General features: G+C 40.0%; 1 protein-coding gene across 7 annotated transcripts in view; it reads right to left on the bottom strand.

Annotated features, from left to right (window-relative positions):
• LOC131063623 (putative phospholipid-transporting ATPase 9) overlaps positions 1–27,437 on the bottom strand; it is a 265,322-nt gene that overhangs the window by 119,714 nt on the left and 118,171 nt on the right. For all 7 annotated transcript variants that reach the window (XM_057997503.2, XM_057997504.2, XM_057997509.2 and 4 more), the window contains exon 7: positions 27,141–27,344. In XM_057997503.2, coding sequence (XP_057853486.2) covers positions 27,141–27,344 — 204 coding nt within the window. The remainder of the gene's footprint in view (positions 1–27,140; positions 27,345–27,437) is intronic.

Below are 27,437 nucleotides of genomic sequence, written 5' to 3' on the forward strand. Positions count from 1 at the left end.
TATATTCAATTGCTACCCTTTTCTGTGAAGAGAAAAGGATATTGTCTTTCTTAAATGAAGAAGAAAGTTGCTGTCCCATCCTATTTTATTTTCAAAGTTGTAGTTGGATAGGGGGAGCCTTCCCTTAATTAGGAGAGTTTTTACTCATGTGTTGTGGTTGGTTGAAACCACAATTTTGTATATTTTCCCAAGTGTACAAAACTTTTAACCAACACATGAGAAATTGACACTTTTTTACAAATTTACAATAATGTATCCAAAAGTACAAAAATTGCTTTAAAATGAAATTTTGGAAACAAATATGCAAAAAATGCATTCACTGAACTGTGGTGTTCATGAATACCTTCCTAATATCACCTAAATCATGAAAATCAAAGTTTAGAGAAAAGAGTTATGAGCTCAGAGGTGCAAAAACAAGTTCTAGGTTCAACTTAGAAAAAATGGCAAAACAACAATTTTTTTGGAAAATACCCACACCATTGCAAAATTCATAGAGCTAGCCTTCTGGCAATATCTTGTTTGCAAAAAAATACCTCTATATGAGAAAGTTACATTACTTTGAAACAAAGGCCTATTTTAGGCACTTAGAGGCAAAACAGGTGCCCTAGGGGCTGGCTCCTTGTCACCAATGTGACCACATCAAGCATTGAGTGAAAATTCTTTTGGTGTGCCACTTGTAGAGGTGGCGGCTTGAAGGCACAGTGTTGGCGGAGCTTTGACAAGTGCTATTAGTGCATGGCATTTGTGAGTGGGCACTAAGCTTAGTTAAGTGCTTGGTTTGGTCGGTGCTAAGTGACAAGACAAACCATAAAGCGTGTAGCAAAATAAACTTGCCCTTGTTTACTCCCTACGAAAGTGTTCTTTAACTCTACACAGTAAACAAGAATGTAACAGTAAACATAATCAACAAGTCAAAAGTAACATCAGCACATGGCAAAATGATATAACTTTATTTCCAATATGTAATGTGTGTACATCATATCTCCTGGTTCCCGATACAATCCAAAAATATATACTCTCAACGGTTGGTTAAGAGTGCCAACTGCAAGCAACTACCAACTACTCGGGGACAATTATTCGTTACATTGCCATTTATTCTTGTTGGTGTAAATAATTATTCATCATGGATATTATTACACCTTACTTAAGTTTACTTAGGATAATGCATTTCATAGTAGTTTGGGTATGAGACACTTGGGTGTTTGTGCCACATTGGGATAGTGTGTGTAGGAGAATTCCCACCTTTTATGGTGTGATCTTGTTACTACTTTATCATATCCACTTATAGTGGAGTGATAATTCCACCTTCGGTGGGTGATCCACCTTATGTGGAATATTTTATTGTTTCTCCTACCTACCACACCTATTTCCTACCTACCCTTGTTTCTTATTGAGCCACATGTCATGTTTGTGTGCTTACATATCCATATTGCCTTGCCTATATAAGCAGGCTCATATTCATTGTATGAACAACTATTGATCATTTATCTATTGATGAGAATACAATTTATTCTTGTCCTATATTTTATCTCTAATTTGTACATTTCATTGAGCTCTTGATCTTGGTAAAATCTCACATGGTATCAGAGCCATTAGAGCATCATTGATTCGTCCTTAAGAGGCATTATTGTGATGTCAAGAGGCAGATCTGAGGAGCAGCATCTTTTGGAGGCGTCCTAGACCATATCCGACCTCGCCATTGCGTCCGAGTGGCCATTTCCATGAATTTTGAGTATAAATCTGGTCTATTTTGGTGAAAATCAAATTTGGGGCTTGGAGAAAATATTTGCCCAATTTGGGCGGTACGTACGGATTTTTTGAAGTAAGTGAATTTTTTTCAAAAAAAAAAATCTGCAAAAAAATCAAATGTTTGGGGTCAAAAAAGTCACTTAAATGTTTGGGGTCAAACTTACAATTGATATTAAGTCATAGGATTGGCAGTGGGCATCATGGTAATATCTAGAAAGTTGGCAAGATTGGCTTCATGATTGCTATTTGGCCATTTATCAAGGTTTAATAATTCAATTTTATTTATTATAACATTAAATTAAATTGACTTTATGTTATGACATTATAAAGGGGGCAAAATGTTTATTTATTAGTCATTACAGAAAGTAACTTTATAATAAGACAATGTGGGCACCAACTTTGAAGAAATTCAGTAAAGTTAATAAAGTAATGAATTTAGTGATTAATGAGCCAAAAGGTGCGTGGTTTTGTGGGAGATACAAAGGCTTATATGAAAACTTCATTCTTCATTCTTGAAGCACGTTTTATGAGAGGAGCTGAGACAAGGTTCGCTGGTTGGAAGCCATAGCTTTTTGAGGACAAAATCCCTCAAGAAGGCCAATGTTTGCAGGTGTGGAAGATCACCCAAGGACACTTGAATTGATAATCTCAATCAAGGATTATAACGGTGCTATATTGAAACAAAATCATCAAAAAAATCTGATCAGAATTATTAGAGAATAAAGGCGTACTTTCTCTAGACAGGCCATAGCATAGGGCATCTCGTGGGGGTTCGGGTGATTTTCAAATCTAAATCAGACCCTAATCAGGCCGCACCAGACTGATCTCCATACAAATGAAAAAGGGAAATAGAAAGAACCACAAGTGAAGGAAGCAGACACTATAGAATCTCTCACTTGGGAGAGTTTGATAGCAATAGAATGTTGGCCATGGTGGTGTTGACGTGTATTTTGTACACAATCATACACAGAATAAAATACCATTAGGCATCTTATCCTCTCTTGAGAAAATAGTCTCTAACTGCTGAAGATCTGCAAAAAGGATCAGTTAGGTGGACTCCAAGGTTCTTTTAGTGGGGTCTCCACGTGTGGACAAGCTTTTTTAGTGGTATGATGTGATTTGCTGTTTCCTTCAAGGCTTCTTACGGATTCAACAGTTCGAAGGTTTTACTAATCTAAAGGTACTTTCAAAAAAAAAATGAAAAAAAGGACAGGGTTTAAGGAAGTCTAATCTAGCCCTATGAACGACTTAGCATGAATGAGATTTGGCAAGACTCAACCAATTTCAATTTTGCCATAAGATAACAACTCAATTGAAATTAGTGCGATCTTCTAAGGTAATAATGGTATTCAATGCATCACAGACCGAGGACACTACTACGAAAGTACATCTCCTAGATGCGAAAATGCTTGAAGGTTAAGGACTCAAAACGTTTTCCAGTCGACCACGCAAGGCGTTCCTACAATCAGCAAGAAGCTAGTGGTTTGGATTGCGAATCCTACCAAATATCAAATCTCACACTTAGTCTTTCAAATTAACAAACTACTTTGATTGAGCGTGATTCAAGTACATCCAACAACCATGAAGATAACTCAAGAAACTTGCAACAAAACACCATAACTTCAATATTTTATTGATTTCCAAGTCATCATATACAACAATTGCTTGAACTTCTCTCTTCAAGACTCAATCTTGCTATAAAATAAAAATTGCTTACAACTCTTAATCTCTCAACTCTATTCTCTATTTTTTCTATTGACTATTCTATATTACAAATGAAATGAAAAATGGGGGTATAAATAGCATCCCCAATTACAATGAAAGGTCCAGATTGAAAGTAAATCAACGGACAAGATCATGACACCTAAACCCTAATTAGGGTTTGTTACAAATGACCTCCTTTTTACTGAACAACATTAAATACATAGCCAAATATTAAATTTGGCACAAAAATCTAGGAGGTATCAGCCAATGAGAAATAAGATGTCATGTCATCTGTAACAACCTTTCATCTAGAATCTTATTCCCTTTCCAATTCTCTTTCTTAGCATATGCAATGAATTTTGTCACAATTCCTTCGATTTCTGTGCTTGGAATCTCGGGAAGATTCTTGATACTCTCTTCTAAGTGGATAACCTGATCAAATGCATCTAGAAGAGCTGTGTCCCAAGTGGGTTCAAGTTCCTTAGTTCTATCAATTAGGAGCATGGTGGCATACATCTGATCATACTGCTCATCTGTAACATCTGCGTCCTTGCGAAAGATGATCTTGATTCTATCTTCAAATTCTTGTAGATCCACATCTGTCTCAACCTCGATCCTTCTGCCAAGAATGGTACGAAGTACCTCAAATACTCTGTCCTGGATCGGATTGATCACCTCCTCAACTTGACCACATCTAATACTGATGTCCTCAAAGAGAACACTCTTTATATGGAGTAAGGTTGACCACTGAAACAAACTGTGAGAATCGCCTTCCAAGATCTTCTCTTGTGCTAAAATTCTTCTGGATGTATGTCTTATAACTTTCAAGACAGGAATGACAACGTCCTTGGTATGGGCAAATGCAGCTACTGTTGCCATCAATCTGTGGATTATCTCAAGAACTTGGATAGCCTGGTGGGTGATCTTCGACATCCTTGTAATAAACTCAATGGCCACCGTGTGAGATCTATCCATCCAATTACATGTACGCTGGACCATATTCCTGAATCTTTCTGCTTCATTGATTGATTGAAGGGGCAATGCCTGCAATGGTGATCTAACTGGATCCTGACGTCCCAAAGGTTCATTGATGTGACTGAAATATGTTCTCCATGCACCGACCTCTTTCTCAAGCTTTCTATTCTTTTCTACTTCTTCTCTAAATTTATCCTTCAATGCCTCAAATGTGTCGGTGGCATCATCTAAAGTCTGCTCTGCTGTGGATGGTCCTAACTCAATAGTCTGTATATGATAGTCCTCTGCTAGGATCTCACCCTCATATTTGTCTGCTGCCGGTGTAGCTATCTGCAGTTTTCTAGATCCAGTCTCATCTCGAATCATCTTGGACATCTTTGTAGCCTTCTTCTTCTCTGTTGTCATATGTGAACGTCCAACAAGGCTCTCTAGATCGATTGCACTGTCCTCGTCTTCAATTACGATCACCTTAGTCAATCTTTCCTTCAACCAATCTGGGATATTTGATCTTGTCTCTTGAACTTGAATTTCTTTGTGTACTACTTCTTCTTGTCTGGGAGGAGATGTTACTTCATTATCATTATCTAAATCATAGTCTTGAAGAGATCCATCGGATGAAACATGCTGCGCCTGTTCTTCCTCTTGTCTGTCATTCTGTACCATCGATTCCATGGATTCTTCCACTCGAACTGTTCTATCTTCTGGCCTGGAAGAAGTACCTGGTGTTTGATCTTTGTTAGCACCTTGCTTTTTCTTGGAAGGCTCTTTCTTTTCTGATCTTTCCTTTCTCTTTGAACCTCTCGAATGGAGATTGCCCTCACTGGCACATCGAAGGTTGCCTTCACCTGAATTCCTAGGATTAGGATTGCCTTCACTAACACTGGCTCCACCTTCGGCTGGCTTTTCTTCCAAAGTAAAAGACATGGCTATGCCTTGTTCTCTCAACTTCTGATGTTGAATGTCTACCCATCTGCGAGTACAAGACAAGACTGGTGCCATCAATTCATCCAAATCCACGGCTTCGGGCTCATTCCAATTCAAACTTATTGTTTTGCTCTCTCTATCATATGAAGATTGGATGTGCCTGCCGTTGTCCTGAGCTTGGTCGGCTACTCTGTAAATCTTACATTTCCTGATGAAATCCAAAGGCAATCTAGAATGCATCTTACGTTTCACTTCGAGATCATCTAGGAGATTCATCATAAAATCTTCAATCTGGTATTCATGTCTAAATCTTCTACCGACTGTCTCCTCTAAATGTCCATGAGGATCAAAACTATTCCTCCAAGCAAAAGATGAAAAAGGATACAAGGCTAACTCCCTCTCTGCATCATCCATGGCTGAGACATTGGGACATACCTCAACTGAATTACCCAAAATAATAGGTACCTGAACTCCATTCTGATGTCTGTGTCTGAATGCCTTCACATATGCTGCCAACTGCCGTGTTACTTCAAGTAATACAATCCTGTCTGTCGGGTATCTCGGCAACATGTATGGAGGTAAAGGACATCCATACACTCTAATGTAAGTGAACTTGGGAAACTGAATGAACCAAGCACCGTACCTCTTGATTAACTCCTGGGCATCCTGAGATAATCTGTTGTGAATCCCTCCTTGCAACGTCCTTGTGATGTTCATCGTGAAAGTATCATTGATTAACTTGTAGTTCTTCCCTGGTGGATGATGCAAGTAGGTATAGGATTCACAAACTCTGACCTCGCCGGGTCCTCTTCCAATCACTCCTCTGTGAGGTAGTCCTGCGTACTCAACGCTCCTAATTAAGGCATAGATGACGTATGAACTCATGTGGAAGGACTTAGTAGCCCTGAGTCTTCTCAACTGTACGTCTAAGCAATGGCTAATTATCCTAGCCCAATGTATTGTACCCTTTCCTTGAACAATCACCTGGATGAAATAAAACATCCATTTCTCAAAATAGAAGGCATGAGGTGCTCCTGTAACTCTGTTGAGCATGGTAATCAAATCTCTGTACTCCTCTTGGAAATCGATCCTGTGTGGTGTGTTCGGTACTTTGCTCAGACGGGGACGACTCTTGAGTAGCCAGTTCTTGTTGATTATGCTTAGACAAGCATCTGGATCATCATCGTACACTGATCTGGCTCCTTCAATGCTCTTGTATATCATGTCCCTGTGCTCTGGAAGATGGAAGGCTTCACTTATGGCTTCCTCTGAAAGGTACGCCAAAATGTTTCCCTCATTGGACACAATTGTCCTGGACTGTGGATTGTAATGACGGGCACACTCGATCATCAACTCGTGACACTGAATGGCTGGAGGAAAACCGGCCGCCTTAATGATGCCACTTTCTATTATTCTCCGGGCGACAGGTGATGGCTTGCCGATGTAAGGGACCTCTCGGAACTTCTTCGTGCTAAAGTTCCCCAAGTTTGTATCTCCAATGTTGCTCCACTTGGACACGATCTTGGTCTCCACTTCTTCAGTCTTCTGATCTTCTTTCATGAGAGCCGAGCGACTGGTGGATGCTCCCGCCTTTGGGGTTGCCATACCTACACAACATTTCATTATGAGAAATAGATTTTGCAATAAATAACGCAGATAAGAGAGATAGATTTTAGGAAACCTCATGATAAGTCCCTAGAGTTATCATTTCCTAAAATACAACGACTGAGCCAAGAGATTTAAAATTCAAAATTCAAAATATGACGATGAATGAATAAAACAATAATAATTAAATCGCCATACCTCGATAGAGAGCTAACTCTAGAATGCAAAAACAAAATTTGCCTAGGCAAAATTGAGGTATAAAGATAATCTTCAATATGATCCCCTCAAATTTGATTTCGCCACCTCTGGAGGGAATGTGATCTTCAATTATCACCTTGGACGTGGTCTCAAATGGATCTTCAAATTCGCTCTTGGTGTGGTCTTCGAATTCGCACCACCCTTGATCTTCAATGCAATTCGTACCACCTTTGGAGTGTCTTCGCCACCTTGGATAAATGAAACTCGCACTATATTCGCCTCTTGTCAATTCGCATAAAGGAAGGTAAAATAATGATGTAGAAAATGATAATTCTACCCCCCTTATATAGCGCTTGCATCCTTTACCCCTTAGGCCGACTTAAAAATAAAACCATTTTTTTTTTTTTTAAATGATTTGCAATGACATAACAAGGCCGACCTCCATATATGAGCGCTCAAATCGATTTTTTATTAATTAAATAATTAACTATTAATGCCTTGCGTTTTTAAATTGTAAATTTCGATTTTTAAATAAGGCAAAAATAATTAATAAATGTTTACGCCATATTAAATGCCAATAAAAAATGGATTTTCAATTTTTTAAATTGATTTAGTATTTAAAGAAAATTCGAATTGTTTTAATTTGGCGCCAAAAAATATGTAAATAGAGGGACGTACCTCATCGCTCTGGTCCCTTGGAGAGGGACAGGAGCGATTCACCATCTTTGGCATGATTCTTGCGTTTTCAACATTCAACCCCTTCATTTCTACGTCCCAAATCGATCATCTGGTGGTCCTTCGAACTTGAATTTCTTCCTTGTGCGAGCAAGTGCATCCTATGACCATTATCGCCCTGGTCCCTTGGAGAGGGACAGGAGCGATCTCCATGTTTTCACATTCACCTTGCATCTTTGACCTTCGAAATATCATTGCTCGTGTCCTTTGCGCTTATTTCCATTGGCTTTCATTATGTGTTTGGATGCATTAAAGGGACCATCGCCCTTGTCCCTTGGAGAGGGACAGGAGCGATCCATTATTTCTCCTTGATCTTGGCGACTTTTAAACTTCGATCCTCTTTGCAATGTCCTCCAAATGTCGTCCTTCGCATTTCCTATCCTCATTTCGCCTTGATCTTTGAAGGAACGTGAGTGTTTTGATAGGATCGCCTTGGTCCTTGTCCAAAGGACAGGAGCGATGGGAGACTTTTACCTTGATTAGCAATGTTTGGACGTTAAAAAATCTTGCAAATTGTCTTCAAACGATGTCCTGGAGCATATGTAACCTTGTGTATCTTTGTCTTTACGTAAATCTCGCATGGATTAATCTAATATATCAATATCGCTCTAGTCCCTTCCTGAGGGACAGGAGCGAAATTCATCATAACATGCTTGTCCTTGTTTGTACCAACTCGCAATTATCTTCATTGCGTGGAATGATGTCCTTTCGACCCTCTTGGTAACTTGAAACTTGTTTGTCTTTTGAAATTTATGCCATTATGTAGATATCGCTCTGGTCCCTTGGAGAGGGACAGGAGCGATCTAGGTCTTTAGAGTGCAAATCCTTCCATGTGATGACCTTTGCAACGTTGCGCTTGATGGAAATGCCTTGAAATGTCCTCGCCACCCTTCGTCCTGGCTTGGATCGACCTTGAACCTTGGAGGGACGACCTTGAACTTTGGAGGGACGTATCTTCACCATTGTATCGCCCTGGTCCCTTGGAGAGGGACAGGAGCGATCCTTCCCTTGTGGCTTTCATCTCACTTTGCCATGCGCTAAGTTTATATTCAACGGATTCGTCCTTCTTTACTCGATCCGTCCATGCCTTGACATTGTTTGGAATTTTGCAAAAAAGGCAATTATATCAAAAATCGCTCTGGTCCCTTCCTGAGGGACAGGAGCGAACTAGGCATTTAGCATTGGCATGGACGTCCCAAAAATCTTCAATTTATATTCAATGCATTCATCTCATGTTATCCTTCGTTTTTGAACGTAAACTTGCCTTGACCCTTGTCTGGATTTTGCAAAATGGAGGAAATCGCTCTGGTCCCTGGGAGAGGGACGAGAGCTACAAGGTACCTCGCCCTGGTCCCTTGGAGAGGGACAGGAGCGATTTAGTCAATATAGGTCATTTTCCTTCGTTTTTGCATCTCAAATTATATTCATTTGGCAAAGCATCTTCCTTCGGACCCTTTCAAATTATTAAGTTTTCAAAATCTTGCAAGGACAAGGTGAAATTTGAATTGTAGCTCCGGTCCTCCACTGAGGGACAGGGGCGATTTTCCTCCTGGAGGCATTTCTGTCCTCATGAAAATCTTCAATTTATATTCAATGGAAAGATCTCGCCGTTCTCCATCACTTCCAACTTGAAATTTGTCTGGACTCTGCAAGGATGATGAGATATTTGAAATTGAGCTCCCGTCCTTCACTGAGGGACAGGGGCGATTTTGCTCCTACAGGCCAAAATAACAAGATTTTTCACATTTTAACACTTCACGAGGCGAAAACAAATCAATTCCAATGCCCAGGATCAAACTTCAAAAAAGTCAAAATTTGGTCAAAATATTCAGTCAGACAAAAATTCATATTGACGGTCATCATTTAGACAAGTTTAAGCTCTGCATGAACATTCCAATTGAAAATTAGACTATTTTGGCGAATTCATTGCATTTAAAATTTGCATTCTAGAAAAGAAGCTCGAAAAGCTCTCAAAAGTGACTGGATTTTGGCTTGAAAAGGCAATATTTAAAACCCTAAGGCTTAGCCCTAAATCCAGACAACTAACTAACTAACAAAACCCTAAAAACGAAAGCGAAAACGAGCAAAAAAAAAACAAACAAAAAGAGGGGGTCCCCATTTGCGATGGGGCGATGTGTGAAATGGTCACAACATCTGGCGACACCACTGAGAAATGTTGCAAAACATTTGGGAATCAATCTTTCTAAAAGAAGACCCAGAAAACCTCCCTCAACAAATCCAAGAGTTAAGAAACACTTACAAGAAGAGACCATCATATTGAGACAAAGTATCAAGTCCACAGTTACCCATGTGTGTGCAAATGCGTTAATTCCCCTCAACAAGACAATCATGATCTTCAGGTTCCCCTGTGATAAGCTACGTAGTTGGTCTAAACTCCAAAAGCATCCTGGATAGAGCCTCGCTGCCAGTCAGACGTCTATAGTCCCGACGAGGTTATCGCCACAAGCTCACGAATATTGCTCCATTGCCAGTCAGGCGTCTATAGCCCCGATGGAGTCATTCGCATATTCCCTTTAGCCAATTTGATATTTCCTCTTAGCTCATTTCTTTTCTTTTGATTTTTCTCATTTTTTCATCTTTTCTTTTGATACTGCTTTTCAGTTCTGTCAATTCTTTGGCTCGTGAGTAATGAAACTCACTAGGGTTTGAGGATTGCGGTGGCGCTGAAGCTAGACTTTAGATTTTTCACTGATCACAGCTTCGCCTGTAAACCATAATGACTCGGAGATTATAAATATGTGAAAATATAATAACTGAAGGACAGAATACGTGAGTTCAATAAGCTAACCTACTTCAATGCAAATATGTCCTGACTCAAAGCTTCATTAAAAGAAACTCCCTTAGTAACTCCAAAAGACCTCATGATTTTCCAAATGCATCCATCAATCCAGCAGGAAGTCAGAGCGTTATATAACAAAATCACCCAATGTCAAATGGATACCCCTCAGGACAAAAAAACTAACCTAAAAGCAAAAGCACCTAAACTACAACAAAACGGAAACAAAACAAAAACAAAAAACAACGAAAGCGAACTAAACTAACTATGTACAAGGGAAGGCCTTGGCATTTTAGGATTGAAAATAATGTTTGAGATATCTCCCATTGACAGGCAACGGGATGTCCTCTCCAGTTAAAGTCTGCAATCTACATGCGTTTTCTCCCAATATCTCTGAAATTTGATAAGGACCTTTCCAAAGCTTATCAAACTTATCATGTTCTCCTCTTTTCTCATGCGCTTTGTCCCAATACAGGACGAGATCCGAAATTCGGAACGCCTTGACTCTTGCTTGTCGATCAAACCATCTCTTCACCACTCCTTGGTGTTTAACAAAGTTATCCAGTGCTTGATCTCTTTTCTCTTCTAGGTTCATCAACTGTGTCAACCTGGCCTGCACTGCATCAGTGTCTTCCATGTACTCCTGAATGAATCTCAAGGTTGGAATCCTGAGTTGCATGGGGAAGACTGGGTCCTGACCATAGACTAGAAAATAAGGCGAAATGCCTAATGCGTTCTTTGTTCTGATTCTGTCTGCCCACAAAGCAAATCTCAACTGGGTGTGCCATTCTCTGGGGCTTCTCTCTATTAATTTCTTGATAACACTGAGCAAATTTTTGTTTGTAGATTCTGCTAATCCATTACCCTGAGGATAATAATTTGATGAAAACTTGAGGGTTATCCCGTACTCAAAAGCCCAATTTGAGAATCTCAATGATGTGAATGCCGATCCATTGTCGCAAACCAACGCATAGGGACATCCAAACCTTGTGATTATGTTCTCTTCTAGAAACTTGATTACAACTTCCGTAGAACAAACCTTAAGTGCCTGTGCCTCTGACCATCTGGTGCAATAATCTATAGCTGTAATGATGTACTTGTGTTGTGCTGAGGATGCGGGGTTGATAACACCAATAAAGTCCATTCCCCATTTCGCAAATGGTCTGGCTTCAATCACGGGATTCAGTGGCATGGCAGGATTTCTCTCTCTAATAGCTGCGACTTGACATGTGTGGCAAGTCTTAATGTGATTGAACGTATCTTTAAAAAGCGTAGGCCAGTAATATCCTGCTCTTAGGATCTGGTGAGCTGTGGCGAGGTTGGCTCCATGTCCGGTTCCAAACTTGGAATGGAAATGTTCAATTATCTGCTTTGCTTCGTCTTTGCCAACACATCTCAGGTATACTCCTTCATAATTTTTCCGGTATAGGACAGATCCTTGAAGCACGTAATGTTGACACTTTAGTCTTAATGCTCTCTTTTGTGTAGGTGCCATATGAGCGGGACATCTGTGATTAAGCAAATACGTCACAATGTCTTTGTACCATTCATCAGGTGTGACATCTTCTAATTCATAAATTTGTTGAACTAATCCTGGCCCATCTATTGCTAATGTCTGTGCCAAAGCTTGTCCTCGGACAAGTTTCATGGGCTGTATCTCAATATCAAATTCTTGGATAATGGCGACCCACTTTCCTCTTCTCTCTCCTAATTCATTTTGCATGAGAAGAGTCTTGACTGCCGCATCAGGCACTATTGCATAAATCTTGGCTCTCAGGAGGTAATGTCTGAATTTCTTAACTGCCTTTACTAATGCGTATGCTTGCTTTTCAACATTTGGATATCTTAATTCTGCGTCTTTCAACGGGGTGCTCATGAAAGCAATGGGATTTTCATCCCTCTCTTCACTTCTTTGGGTGAGAATGGCGGCACAAGTGTATTCGGAAGCGAAGGAATATAAATAAAATGGTTTGAGATAATCAGGACTAATCAAAACTGGCGCTTCCATGATTGCGGTCTTTATTTCTTCAAATGCCCTTCTGGCTTGTGGAGTCCACTCGACCTTTGCATCTTTCTTTAACATTTCATTCAATGGTCTGACAATCTCGGCAAATCCGGTAATGAACTTTCGGACGAAGTTAATTTTGCCGAAAAATGATTTGAGCTCTTTCTTGTTTGCTGGCAAATTGATAGTAGATATGGCCTTCACCCTTTCAGGATCAATAGATATTCCTTTCTCTGAAATGACATGTCCTAAAAGCTTTCCTTCTGTGACTCCAAATATGCATTTCTTCGGATTAAGGGAGACACCGTATCTTCTACATCTTTGGAAGACTCTTCTCAAATCGTCCACATGATCTTCTCTCTGCCTAGAGAAAACTGTGATATCATCCATATATATAATAATGCTTTTACCAATTAAATCTCTGAAAGCGATATCCATAGCTCTCTGGAATGTGGCCCCGGCGTTTATGAGTCCAAAAGGCATTCTCTTATAGGCAAATGTTCCCCATTTGGTGGTGAATGCAGTCTTTATTCGATCTTCAGGTTCGACTAGGACTTGATTGTATCCTGAATATCCGTCTAGGAAGGACATCATCTGCGATCCATTGACGATCTGCAATACTTCATCTAATGATGGGAGCGGATAGTTATCTTTCTCTGACGCTCTATTAAGATTTCTGAAATCAACACACAATCTGATCTCTCCATTTTTCTTTCTAACCGGTACCAGGTTGGCGACCCACGTCGAGTGTCTTACTGGGAATATGATTTTAGCTGTGAGTAACTTCTTCACTTCTTGGTATATCAGTGGTTCTAACAAAGGGTTGACGGGTCTTTGTCTTTGCCTGAATGGCTTGCTTCCTGGTTTCAATGGGATTGTGTGAGTGATAATCGCAGTGTCGTAGGTCTTGAGATCTTCATAGCTCCATGCAATGACATCTGGGAAGTCCCTCATGTTCTTTAGGATTCCATCTTTTTCAATTGCTGTGCAGGACTTTCCAATGAAAACATTCTTAACTTGTGTCTCATCACCTAGATTGATCGCGTCACACATATTGCCTTCTACACTGTGATTCTTCTTTTCTTTCAACTTGTCAGGATCAAAAATCCTTTCTAATTCAACCATTCCTTTCGGAATAGTGTTTGTCTTTAAGTTTAGGACTCCTTCGGCATCGAACTCAGCTTCACCTACTTCATCTTCATCTATGATCTGTGTTAAGAAGACGTCCGTGCTGGTTAGGAAGTCCAGAATGTGCTTGTCGTCTTTGAAAACCTGGAAATTGGTGATGTTATCTGGGACTGAAGGAACTGATATTAACTCGATGGTAAATTTCTTTAATCCTTCCATTGCTAATGGAATCAATGAGCTCGCGGCCTGTGCAAGTGAATTGGCCACTTGATTCTGATGTCTATAAATTGAATTGATATTGAAAGCATCAAAACTTTCAATTAGATCCCAGACTCGGTTTCTATACTTAGTTAGCCTTTTGTCATGGCAAACATATTGCTTCCTGATTTGCCTTATTGCGATTTCTGAGTCTCCGTATACTTGCAGTATCTTTGCCCCCTTTTGGATGGCTAACAGTAATCCATGAACCAAAGATTCATACTCTGCTACGTTGTTGGTGCAAGGGAACTGCAATCTGTGAGCGGCAAGGTATGTTTCTCCCTTAGGACTAATTAATTCATATCCGGCTCCGGATCCTTGTTTGGACTTAGATCCGTCGAACCTTAGGGTCCATATTTGATTTTCTTGATTGTCTGTTTCTGGACTTTCATGACTTTCATTTGTTGTATCGGACGAAACTTCATCTTCCACAGAACTTTCGGTGTCTGTAGAGCTTTCATTCTCTGAATCCTGAATTTCTTCTATAATTGGTGTTTGTGGGATCCTTTTGTATACTTGTTCCAATGCGGTCTGGCATAAAGCACAAGATAATTCTGAGTGGACGGCATTGTGGATTCTACACCAATTCGGAAGAAGCAGATCTCGGACGGATGCTATATTGCCAAGTTGTACACTTTGCTGGATGTTTCTTTGTACAAACCTTCTGAAGTTTTCAAACATCCCTTCGTCCTCTTGGTCGGATCCTTGATCGCTTTCAATGACGATCTCGGTTGACTCCATGACCTCTTGTTGGGTATTTTCATCTTGTATATCTTGTATCATCAAGATTTCCTCCACTTTGGGTTTATATGTTCCTAGGTCGGACTCTAAAAATAGGACTTCATTGTCTTCTCCATATTCAGTTATCATCAATCTCAACCTTGGGGTGCTATCAATTTTAATCTGGTTCGGGACTCCTCTCCATGGTAGCCACATGTGTGCGAAATCGGTCGATACATATCCATTCAATTTTCGGGACCAATCTCGACTCAGGAGCATTCCATATGAATCTGGAATATCCACTACTGATATATCTATAAAATTCTGGACTCTTGGGTCTGCGGCCAATTGCATGTGAATGTTGTTCAATTCCCCCATGACTGGAACTTCTGTCTTGTCAAGCTGAGTGACTTTTCTCTTGGTAGGTGCGGGAGTTATTCCAAGCCTTTGACAAACGGCTAAGGGCATGACATTGCTTGAGGCTCCGGAATCATAAAGGCAATTGTGCAATAATTTTCCAAATATTCTGACTGATAGCAGGAACGGGGCCGGTTCGTCCTTTCCTTGAGAAGGCACTGAATTTTCTTCACTTGGTTCTTGATGTTTAATTTGATTGATCTTTGAGTGATCTTCCTTCGCTGGGCTCTCCTCTTTTGAGTGACTGGCTTGGTTTGCAGATTTTCCTTTTTTAACCACATCTTTCTTGATTGTAACTTCCTTCTCGGGCAGAACCAAGTTAGTGGTGAGGTTCTCTTTGACTGTAGGCTGAGCTTTCTTGGTTTCGCCTCTTTTGAGTAATACTTTTCCTTCCAACATATCTTCCTTTTTAGCTGGGAAGGTTATAGTTTGAACCATGCACTCATTTTGCTCGGGTTGTTCTTGAGAATCGGCTTCCTCTTGAGTCACATTGATAGTGGCTTGAACATTTGACCTTGTTGCACTAGGTTCACTCAAACTGTTGATCACCACCGTTTTAATTTCAGACACTTTGAGCAACTCATAGAGTGGTAAACTCACCTTGACTTTCTTGAGTTCATCTAACACCAAGGCGGCCAATCTTTTCATTTCATTTCCCGCAGGAGGTGAAATATTTCTTTGTCTGTATTCTTGAGTGTTTTGTGGATATTCAGGGACGTTGCTAGCTTGGGGATCCAGCGGAGTTGAAAAATTGTTTGGAGGAATCGACGTTGTTAATGGTTCAGGATTTCTCTGATTCCTGTGATAAACTTTTTGGTTTGCACCTCCTGACGATTGGTGGAATACTTCCTTGATTCCTTCTACTAGGACACTGTCGTTCAATGGTGGGAAATAGTATTCTGAATCCTCTACAGGTCCATTTGCAGATGCTGGCGGAAACTGAGATCCTGGTGGCACCATTGGTCCATTGGCCGATTCTGGAGGAAATCTCCCATTTTGTACTTGACTAATTTCTTCTTGCGAATATCTGCAGGTTTCAACAATCATGGCTTGACCATACTGCGTGGTTGGAACAATTTCGTACCCTGTGGTGGGAGGATTTTCAGGTGGATTGGTAGTACGCATCTCTTGTTGGAAAATGTCGGCCGCAATCTTGAACTCAGGGCATTGCAACTCGGAATGTTGGTTCGTGTTGTGGAGTCTGCACCAACTAGACAAGGCTGCTTCGGCTAAAAACACTTTGCTCGAAGAGGGGTTCTCCTGACTTTGCGCATTTGGTGGATTATCCAAGGGCGTCACCACATTTCCATTGTTTGGAGCCGTGTTCCATGGTCTTCTTTGGAAACCTTGATTGTTATTTCCTTGATAGTTGTTTCTAAATCCTTGATTATTATTCCCTTGGAAATTTTGGTTGTGATTGATCCTTTGCATGCTTTGGAGCTGATTATTTTGGTTCCTCAAATGGGTGACCTCAGTTGATAACTTCTTGACTTGCTCAATCAGCTCTTTCATTTCATCTTTCTCTTCTTGTGTCCTTGACGAATTTGTAGCATTTTGCAGGTACACAGGTTGAGCGGGTGGGGCTTGAGAGATTGGAGCTCCTGGGTGAAGGACCAACTGATTTGCCGGCTGTACGTTTGGATAGGTCGCTTGCGGAATTGGGTTCATGACTGGAGTATGGTTGGCCAAAGCCGTGCCAACTGCCTGCATCTGGTTAGGTGCTGCGACGGATCCCATATGTAGTAGTGGTCCAGTGATGTTTTGTCCCATGTGCTTACTCACTTCAATGGCTCTTGTATATGCCGCATTTAGATCATTCGGAGTTGGATGTGTCCTTACGAACATGGCTGTGAGATGATCTAAGGCTCCATAGTAAATTTCCCTTGGATCTGCAATAAGATAAGGAGGACGTAACATTGTGTATGCTCGGTGAAATCTGTCGTTGAAGGAAGTAATAGGTTCATGTTCTCTTCTTCGAACCTCAACAAACTGTCTATATAACTCCGCTGGCGTAGTTGGGATGCCAAATTTGGCAATGAATGCGTCTTTCATCGCGTCCCAAGTCCTGATGGACCCTGTAGGCAAATGAATAAACCAAAAGTATGCCTCTTCTCCCAATGAGTAGGGAAAAAGCCTACATGCCACATCTCCATATTCAATTTGTCTGTTACGAAGAAGGTCCTTGAACATCTTGATGTGATCTTCTGCTGTGCGATGGAAATCACTGACATTGAACTTGGAACAAAAGTGTTCTGGATTCTTCGGCATATCATGATAAACCGCAAATTCCAACGGTGATGGATTGTTGACTAGCCACGTCGCACCATTGAGTACATGAGGAGGAGGAGGTGGTGGTGGAGCACGATGAGCCATTGTATTCCTTGAAACTGAACTTGATGAACTAGCTTGGCTCTTTGTTTGTGAAATTGCTTGGATACTAGATTGGATCGCCGCTTGGACTTGTTCTTGGAGAACTTGTGATGACTCAGGAGATCCTTCCAATCTCAGTTCGAACTCTTTGGGAGTGTCCTCTCTCTTAACTCGCTTTGCTTTGGAAGTGAACTGAAGTTCACTTAGATCTTTGATGCCTGGTGTGGACCTCAACAACCTTTGATGTTTCTCGGGCGAGAATGAACCAATGCGATCCAGCGTGAAGTCTCTGCAAGGATTATTGTGGATTCCTTTGATTGCGAAGATTCCTAGCTCTAAGATGATTCTGACTCTGTTATATTCGACTTGGCTTCTCCTTGCGTTCCAAGCTACTTGATTCAATTGGGAAATGATGTCTTCTTGGGTATTGCCTACTTGCAAATTGGGTTGCACCACTTGATTCAGTCCTTCATTCGGCAACACCATCGTACTTCATGATCATGTTCGCAATGTTTTTCCTTTTCAAAATCTTCGGACTTCGAACTTTGAAACTGAAGAGAGCCCTCCTTCTAGCGCCAATTCTGTTGACGTGTATTTTGTACACAATCATACACAGAATAAAATACCATTAGGCATCTTATCCTCTCTTGAGAAAATAGTCTCTAACTGCTGAAGATCTGCAAAAAGGATCAGTTAGGTGGACTCCAAGGTTCTTTTAGTGGGGTCTCCACGTGTGGACAAGCTTTTTTAGTGGTATGATGTGATTTGCTGTTTCCTTCAAGGCTTCTTACGGATTCAACAGTTCGAAGGTTTTACTAATCTAAAGGTACTTTCAAAAAAAAAATGAAAAAAGGACAGGGTTTAAGGAAGTCTAATCTAGCCCTATGAACGACTTAGCATGAATGAGATTTGGCAAGACTCAACCAATTTCAATTTTGCCATAAGATAACAACTCAATTGAAATTAGTGCGATCTTCTAAGGTAATAATGGTATTCAATGCATCACAGACCGAGGACACTACTACGAAAGTACATCTCCTAGATGCGAAAATGCTTGAAGGTTAAGGACTCAAAACGTTTTCCAGTCGACCACGCAAGGCGTTCCTACAATCAGCAAGAAGCTAGTGGTTTGGATTGCGAATCCTACCAAATATCAAATCTCACACTTAGTCTTTCAAATTAACAAACTACTTTGATTGAGCGTGATTCAAGTACATCCAACAACCATGAAGATAACTCAAGAAACTTGCAACAAAACACCATAACTTCAATATTTTATTGATTTCCAAGTCATCATATACAACAATTGCTTGAACTTCTCTCTTCAAGACTCAATCTTGCTATAAAATAAAAATTGCTTACAACTCTTAATCTCTCAACTCTATTCTCTATTTTTTCTATTGACTATTCTATATTACAAATGAATGAAAAATGGGGGTATAAATAGCATCCCCAATTACAATGAAAGGTCCAGATTGAAAGTAAATCAACGGACAAGATCATGACACCTAAACCCTAATTAGGGTTTGTTACAAATGACCTCCTTTTTACTGAACAACATTAAATACATAGCCAAATATTAAATTTGGCACAAAAATCTAGGAGGTATCAGCCAATGAGAAATAAGATGTCATGTCATCTGTAACAACCTTTCATCTAGAATCTTATTCCCTTTCCAATTCTCTTTCTTAGCATATGCAATGAATTTTGTCACAATTCCTTCGATTTCTGTGCTTGGAATCTCGGGAAGATTCTTGATACTCTCTTCTAAGTGGATAACCTGATCAAATGCATCTAGAAGAGCTGTGTCCCAAGTGGGTTCAAGTTCCTTAGTTCTATCAATTAGGAGCATGGTGGCATACATCTGATCATACTGCTCATCTGTAACATCTGCGTCCTTGCGAAAGATGATCTTGATTCTATCTTCAAATTCTTGTAGATCCACATCTGTCTCAACCTCGATCCTTCTGCCAAGAATGGTACGAAGTACCTCAAATACTCTGTCCTGGATCGGATTGATCACCTCCTCAACTTGACCACATCTAATACTGATGTCCTCAAAGAGAACACTCTTTATATGGAGTAAGGTTGACCACTGAAACAAACTGTGAGAATCGCCTTCCAAGATCTTCTCTTGTGCTAAAATTCTTCTGGATGTATGTCTTATAACTTTCAAGACAGGAATGACAACGTCCTTGGTATGGGCAAATGCAGCTACTGTTGCCATCAATCTGTGGATTATCTCAAGAACTTGGATAGCCTGGTGGGTGATCTTCGACATCCTTGTAATAAACTCAATGGCCACCGTGTGAGATCTATCCATCCAATTACATGTACGCTGGACCATATTCCTGAATCTTTCTGCTTCATTGATTGATTGAAGGGGCAATGCCTGCAATGGTGATCTAACTGGATCCTGACGTCCCAAAGGTTCATTGATGTGACTGAAATATGTTCTCCATGCACCGACCTCTTTCTCAAGCTTTCTATTCTTTTCTACTTCTTCTCTAAATTTATCCTTCAATGCCTCAAATGTGTCGGTGGCATCATCTAAAGTCTGCTCTGCTGTGGATGGTCCTAACTCAATAGTCTGTATATGATAGTCCTCTGCTAGGATCTCACCCTCATATTTGTCTGCTGCCGGTGTAGCTATCTGCAGTTTTCTAGATCCAGTCTCATCTCGAATCATCTTGGACATCTTTGTAGCCTTCTTCTTCTCTGTTGTCATATGTGAACGTCCAACAAGGCTCTCTAGATCGATTGCACTGTCCTCGTCTTCAATTACGATCACCTTAGTCAATCTTTCCTTCAACCAATCTGGGATATTTGATCTTGTCTCTTGAACTTGAATTTCTTTGTGTACTACTTCTTCTTGTCTGGGAGGAGATGTTACTTCATTATCATTATCTAAATCATAGTCTTGAAGAGATCCATCGGATGAAACATGCTGCGCCTGTTCTTCCTCTTGTCTGTCATTCTGTACCATCGATTCCATGGATTCTTCCACTCGAACTGTTCTATCTTCTGGCCTGGAAGAAGTACCTGGTGTTTGATCTTTGTTAGCACCTTGCTTTTTCTTGGAAGGCTCTTTCTTTTCTGATCTTTCCTTTCTCTTTGAACCTCTCGAATGGAGATTGCCCTCACTGGCACATCGAAGGTTGCCTTCACCTGAATTCCTAGGATTAGGATTGCCTTCACTAACACTGGCTCCACCTTCGGCTGGCTTTTCTTCCAAAGTAAAAGACATGGCTATGCCTTGTTCTCTCAACTTCTGATGTTGAATGTCTACCCATCTGCGAGTACAAGACAAGACTGGTGCCATCAATTCATCCAAATCCACGGCTTCGGGCTCATTCCAATTCAAACTTATTGTTTTGCTCTCTCTATCATATGAAGATTGGATGTGCCTGCCGTTGTCCTGAGCTTGGTCGGCTACTCTGTAAATCTTACATTTCCTGATGAAATCCAAAGGCAATCTAGAATGCATCTTACGTTTCACTTCGAGATCATCTAGGAGATTCATCATAAAATCTTCAATCTGGTATTCATGTCTAAATCTTCTACCGACTGTCTCCTCTAAATGTCCATGAGGATCAAAACTATTCCTCCAAGCAAAAGATGAAAAAGGATACAAGGCTAACTCCCTCTCTGCATCATCCATGGCTGAGACATTGGGACATACCTCAACTGAATTACCCAAAATAATAGGTACCTGAACTCCATTCTGATGTCTGTGTCTGAATGCCTTCACATATGCTGCCAACTGCCGTGTTACTTCAAGTAATACAATCCTGTCTGTCGGGTATCTCGGCAACATGTATGGAGGTAAAGGACATCCATACACTCTAATGTAAGTGAACTTGGGAAACTGAATGAACCAAGCACCGTACCTCTTGATTAACTCCTGGGCATCCTGAGATAATCTGTTGTGAATCCCTCCTTGCAACGTCCTTGTGATGTTCATCGTGAAAGTATCATTGATTAACTTGTAGTTCTTCCCTGGTGGATGATGCAAGTAGGTATAGGATTCACAAACTCTGACCTCGCCGGGTCCTCTTCCAATCACTCCTCTGTGAGGTAGTCCTGCGTACTCAACGCTCCTAATTAAGGCATAGATGACGTATGAACTCATGTGGAAGGACTTAGTAGCCCTGAGTCTTCTCAACTGTACGTCTAAGCAATGGCTAATTATCCTAGCCCAATGTATTGTACCCTTTCCTTGAACAATCACCTGGATGAAATAAAACATCCATTTCTCAAAATAGAAGGCATGAGGTGCTCCTGTAACTCTGTTGAGCATGGTAATCAAATCTCTGTACTCCTCTTGGAAATCGATCCTGTGTGGTGTGTTCGGTACTTTGCTCAGACGGGGACGACTCTTGAGTAGCCAGTTCTTGTTGATTATGCTTAGACAAGCATCTGGATCATCATCGTACACTGATCTGGCTCCTTCAATGCTCTTGTATATCATGTCCCTGTGCTCTGGAAGATGGAAGGCTTCAATTATGGCTTCCTCTGAAAGGTACGCCAAAATGTTTCCCTCATTGGACACAATTGTCCTGGACTGTGGATTGTAATGACGGGCACACTCGATCATCAACTCGTGACACTGAATGGCTGGAGGAAAACCGGCCGCCTTAATGATGCCACTTTCTATTATTCTCCGGGCGACAGGTGATGGCTTGCCGATGTAAGGGACCTCTCGGAACTTCTTCGTGCTAAAGTTCCCCAAGTTTGTATCTCCAATGTTGCTCCACTTGGACACGATCTTGGTCTCCACTTCTTCAGTCTTCTGATCTTCTTTCATGAGAGCCGAGCGACTGGTGGATGCTCCCGCCTTTGGGGTTGCCATACCTACACAACATTTCATTATGAGAAATAGATTTTGCAATAAATAACGCAGATAAGAGAGATAGATTTTAGGAAACCTCATGATAAGTCCCTAGAGTTATCATTTCCTAAAATACAACGACTGAGCCAAGAGATTTAAAATTCAAAATTCAAAATATGACGATGAATGAATAAAACAATAATAATTAAATCGCCATACCTCGATAGAGAGCTAACTCTAGAATGCAAAAACAAAATTTGCCTAGGCAAAATTGAGGTATAAAGATAATCTTCAATATGATCCCCTCAAATTTGATTTCGCCACCTCTGGAGGGAATGTGATCTTCAATTATCACCTTGGACGTGGTCTCAAATGGATCTTCAAATTCGCTCTTGGTGTGGTCTTCGAATTCGCACCACCCTTGATCTTCAATGCAATTCGTACCACCTTTGGAGTGTCTTCGCCACCTTGGATAAATGAAACTCGCACTATATTCGCCTCTTGTCAATTCGCATAAAGGAAGGTAAAATAATGATGTAGAAAATGATAATTCTACCCCCCTTATATAGCGCTTGCATCCTTTACCCCTTAGGCCGACTTAAAAATAAAACCATTTTTTTTTTTTTTAAATGATTTGCAATGACATAACAAGGCCGACCTCCATATATGAGCGCTCAAATCGATTTTTTATTAATTAAATAATTAACTATTAATGCCTTGCGTTTTTAAATTGTAAATTTCGATTTTTAAATAAGGCAAAAATAATTAATAAATGTTTACGCCATATTAAATGCCAATAAAAAATGGATTTTCAATTTTTTAAATTGATTTAGTATTTAAAGAAAATTCGAATTGTTTTAATTTGGCGCCAAAAAATATGTAAATAGAGGGGACGTACCTCATCGCTCTGGTCCCTTGGAGAGGGACAGGAGCGATTCACCATCTTTGGCATGATTCTTGCGTTTTCAACATTCAACCCCTTCATTTCTACGTCCCAAATCGATCATCTGGTGGTCCTTCGAACTTGAATTTCTTCCTTGTGCGAGCAAGTGCATCCTATGACCATTATCGCCCTGGTCCCTTGGAGAGGGACAGGAGCGATCTCCATGTTTTCACATTCACCTTGCATCTTTGACCTTCGAAATATCATTGCTCGTGTCCTTTGCGCTTATTTCCATTGGCTTTCATTATGTGTTTGGATGCATTAAAGGGACCATCGCCCTTGTCCCTTGGAGAGGGACAGGAGCGATCCATTATTTCTCCTTGATCTTGGCGACTTTTAAACTTCGATCCTCTTTGCAATGTCCTCCAAATGTCGTCCTTCGCATTTCCTATCCTCATTTCGCCTTGATCTTTGAAGGAACGTGAGTGTTTTGATAGGATCGCCTTGGTCCTTGTCCAAAGGACAGGAGCGATGGGAGACTTTTACCTTGATTAGCAATGTTTGGACGTTAAAAAATCTTGCAAATTGTCTTCAAACGATGTCCTGGAGCATATGTAACCTTGTGTATCTTTGTCTTTACGTAAATCTCGCATGGATTAATCTAATATATCAATATCGCTCTAGTCCCTTCCTGAGGGACAGGAGCGAAATTCATCATAACATGCTTGTCCTTGTTTGTACCAACTCGCAATTATCTTCATTGCGTGGAATGATGTCCTTTCGACCCTCTTGGTAACTTGAAACTTGTTTGTCTTTTGAAATTTATGCCATTATGTAGATATCGCTCTGGTCCCTTGGAGAGGGACAGGAGCGATCTAGGTCTTTAGAGTGCAAATCCTTCCATGTGATGACCTTTGCAACGTTGCGCTTGATGGAAATGCCTTGAAATGTCCTCGCCACCCTTCGTCCTGGCTTGGATCGACCTTGAACCTTGGAGGGACGACCTTGAACTTTGGAGGGACGTATCTTCACCATTGTATCGCCCTGGTCCCTTGGAGAGGGACAGGAGCGATCCTTCCCTTGTGGCTTTCATCTCACTTTGCCATGCGCTAAGTTTATATTCAACGGATTCGTCCTTCTTTACTCGATCCGTCCATGCCTTGACATTGTTTGGAATTTTGCAAAAAAGGCAATTATATCAAAAATCGCTCTGGTCCCTTCCTGAGGGACAGGAGCGAACTAGGCATTTAGCATTGGCATGGACGTCCCAAAAATCTTCAATTTATATTCAATGCATTCATCTCATGTTATCCTTCGTTTTTGAACGTAAACTTGCCTTGACCCTTGTCTGGATTTTGCAAAATGGAGGAAATCGCTCTGGTCCCTGGGAGAGGGACGAGAGCTACAAGGTACCTCGCCCTGGTCCCTTGGAGAGGGACAGGAGCGATTTAGTCAATATAGGTCATTTTCCTTCGTTTTTGCATCTCAAATTATATTCATTTGGCAAAGCATCTTCCTTCGGACCCTTTCAAATTATTAAGTTTTCAAAATCTTGCAAGGACAAGGTGAAATTTGAATTGTAGCTCCGGTCCTCCACTGAGGGACAAGGGCGATTTTCCTCCTGGAGGCATTTCTGTCCTCATGAAAATCTTCAATTTATATTCAATGGAAAGATCTCGCCGTTCTCCATCACTTCCAACTTGAAATTTGTCTGGACTCTGCAAGGATGATGAGATATTTGAAATTGAGCTCCCGTCCTTCACTGAGGGACAGGGGCGATTTTGCTCCTACAGGCCAAAATAACAAGATTTTTCACATTTTAACACTTCACGAGGCGAAAACAAATCAATTCCAATGCCCAGGATCAAACTTCAAAAAAGTCAAAATTTGGTCAAAATATTCAGTCAGACAAAAATTCATATTGACGGTCATCATTTAGACAAGTTTAAGCTCTGCATGAACATTCCAATTGAAAATTAGACTATTTTGGCGAATTCATTGCATTTAAAATTTGCATTCTAGAAAAGAAGCTCGAAAAGCTCTCAAAAGTGACTGGATTTTGGCTTGAAAAGGCAATATTTAAAACCCTAAGGCTTAGCCCTAAATCCAGACAACTAACTAACTAACAAAACCCTAAAAACGAAAGCGAAAACGAGCAAAAAAAAAACAAACAAAAAGAGGGGGTCCCCATTTGCGATGGGGCGATGTGTGAAATGGTCACAACAGGTGGGTAGATAATTCTAAAGATCTACCATCTAAAATTGCACTAATAGCTACTTAGGTAGACAAAGCAATACAAGTTATTGTAGTTTCCAAGAATTTGAGCATTATCTAATAAGCATGGTAGCTAAATATAAAAGAAAAGAGCAAAAGTCTATCACGAAATATATGGACTCCAAAATGACCATTACATCTGCTCTTGATAATCTTTGTCAAGTATTTGGGATTCCTTTCTTAGGAATATTAGTATCAAAACCTATAACACATGTTACTTGAATCCAAAAAGCAGGCATACAAATACTCTATAGAGATAACCTTACAAAACAAGAATAGACAAACATTTGGAGTATGGGAGATAGAAGCCTGCAAAAGGATTATCTAGCAAATGATGAATGGAAGTGCATCCTAGATCTTATTAAGAGTAGGTGAATGGGGCATTACATGAGCTTTAAACATTTCTATGATAATAGAATACATGGTTGAGCTCAACAAGGAAGAAGTTAAAATTCTAAAATCACCATTTAAAATAATAAATCTTTTAACTCCCTTAAAGTGACTATACAATTTAACATTTATTTTTGGCTTCAGGAAAATCAATTTATAAAATATTCAACTTAAAAACATCTATAACTAAATTATTTTCTTTCCATAAGCTTGGCTGAAAAATGGGGACATTATAGTCTTAGGTTCCAAGCACAACTTGCATAACAACCTCAGCTCACAAACTTGGAAAAGTCTTAAGGAAACGAGGAAAAGGAACTTATTTATAAAGACAAACAAATTGTAGATAAGAAGAAACAATTGTTGATAAAGATAGGGAACTTGCTCAATTAAGACTTGCTAATGAGTAGGCAAAAACTCAACTCATGGAAGCTTTCCAAATTATTAAAACTTCTTGAGAAAGAGAAATCTTGATAGCTGACCATTTGAAGCAAAGAATGAAGAAGGTCTACAAATTGTGCACCATTGAAGGGGTGTGTGGGGGTGGCTAATGTAGATGGCTAAAACATATATTCATTATATCGTAGTATGCATTGTCGGATGATTGGATTAGTTTTGTGTAGTTGTTGATGGTTGGAATATCTTGACAACTGTCAGCAAGTTTACATACTTGTTACGTAGATGAGAAAAGGGACTGTATTGTTCGAACATCATTCCCTTCCCCATTTTTGTATAAAAGAATTGAAACATTGAACGAATAAAAGAACTATTATATCTTCTAGAACATATTGCTATTCTTGTATGAGTCACTCATGAATGTGTAAACAATTGTTCTTATGTAATTGCATGTCTAGATAGGTCAATAAACACCAGCCAAAACTCCAATATCCTACCTATATTTCAATACTACAATTCTAGAATATTTTTATCAACATCTGCTTGCAGTGTCTCCTTATTTCTATCTTTTTTGGAGTCTATGATTACAATTCAGGAAAATATAAGGGATCCCTTTTTCATTTTTAGAGTAACTTTCCCTCCGTTTATTTTCTAACCTACTTAACTGTTTCTTCTCTTTACCTTTTATTCAGTTGAGAAATCAAACCATTTAGATGGTAAAAAATGTAGAAACACTATAAAATGATAAAATCCCTTCCCAAAATGAAAGGAAAAAGATAGAAACCTCATTCAAGTTTTTTTTCTCTTTCAATGCTTCTGCTTGAAGGAAACCATTATCTTCTAAACGTATAATGTGTTTTCTCATGTTATTTTGCAAAATTCTGCATGCATAACCAATATTTATTGCTGTTTCCATTTTATCTCCAGTCAAAACCCAGATTTTGATTCCAGCACTTGCAAGATTTTGAATAGCTTGAGGAACACCAGCCTGCAAATGCCATGTACACTATTTTAATACAGTTTCAACAGCCAGATCATAACAAAAATTTAAAATACAACATTATGATTTGAGCTAATCACT

The sequence above is a fragment of the Cryptomeria japonica genome, chromosome 4 (assembly GCF_030272615.1).
Source record: "Cryptomeria japonica chromosome 4, Sugi_1.0, whole genome shotgun sequence".
Taxonomy (NCBI): Eukaryota; Viridiplantae; Streptophyta; class Pinopsida; order Cupressales; family Cupressaceae; genus Cryptomeria; species Cryptomeria japonica.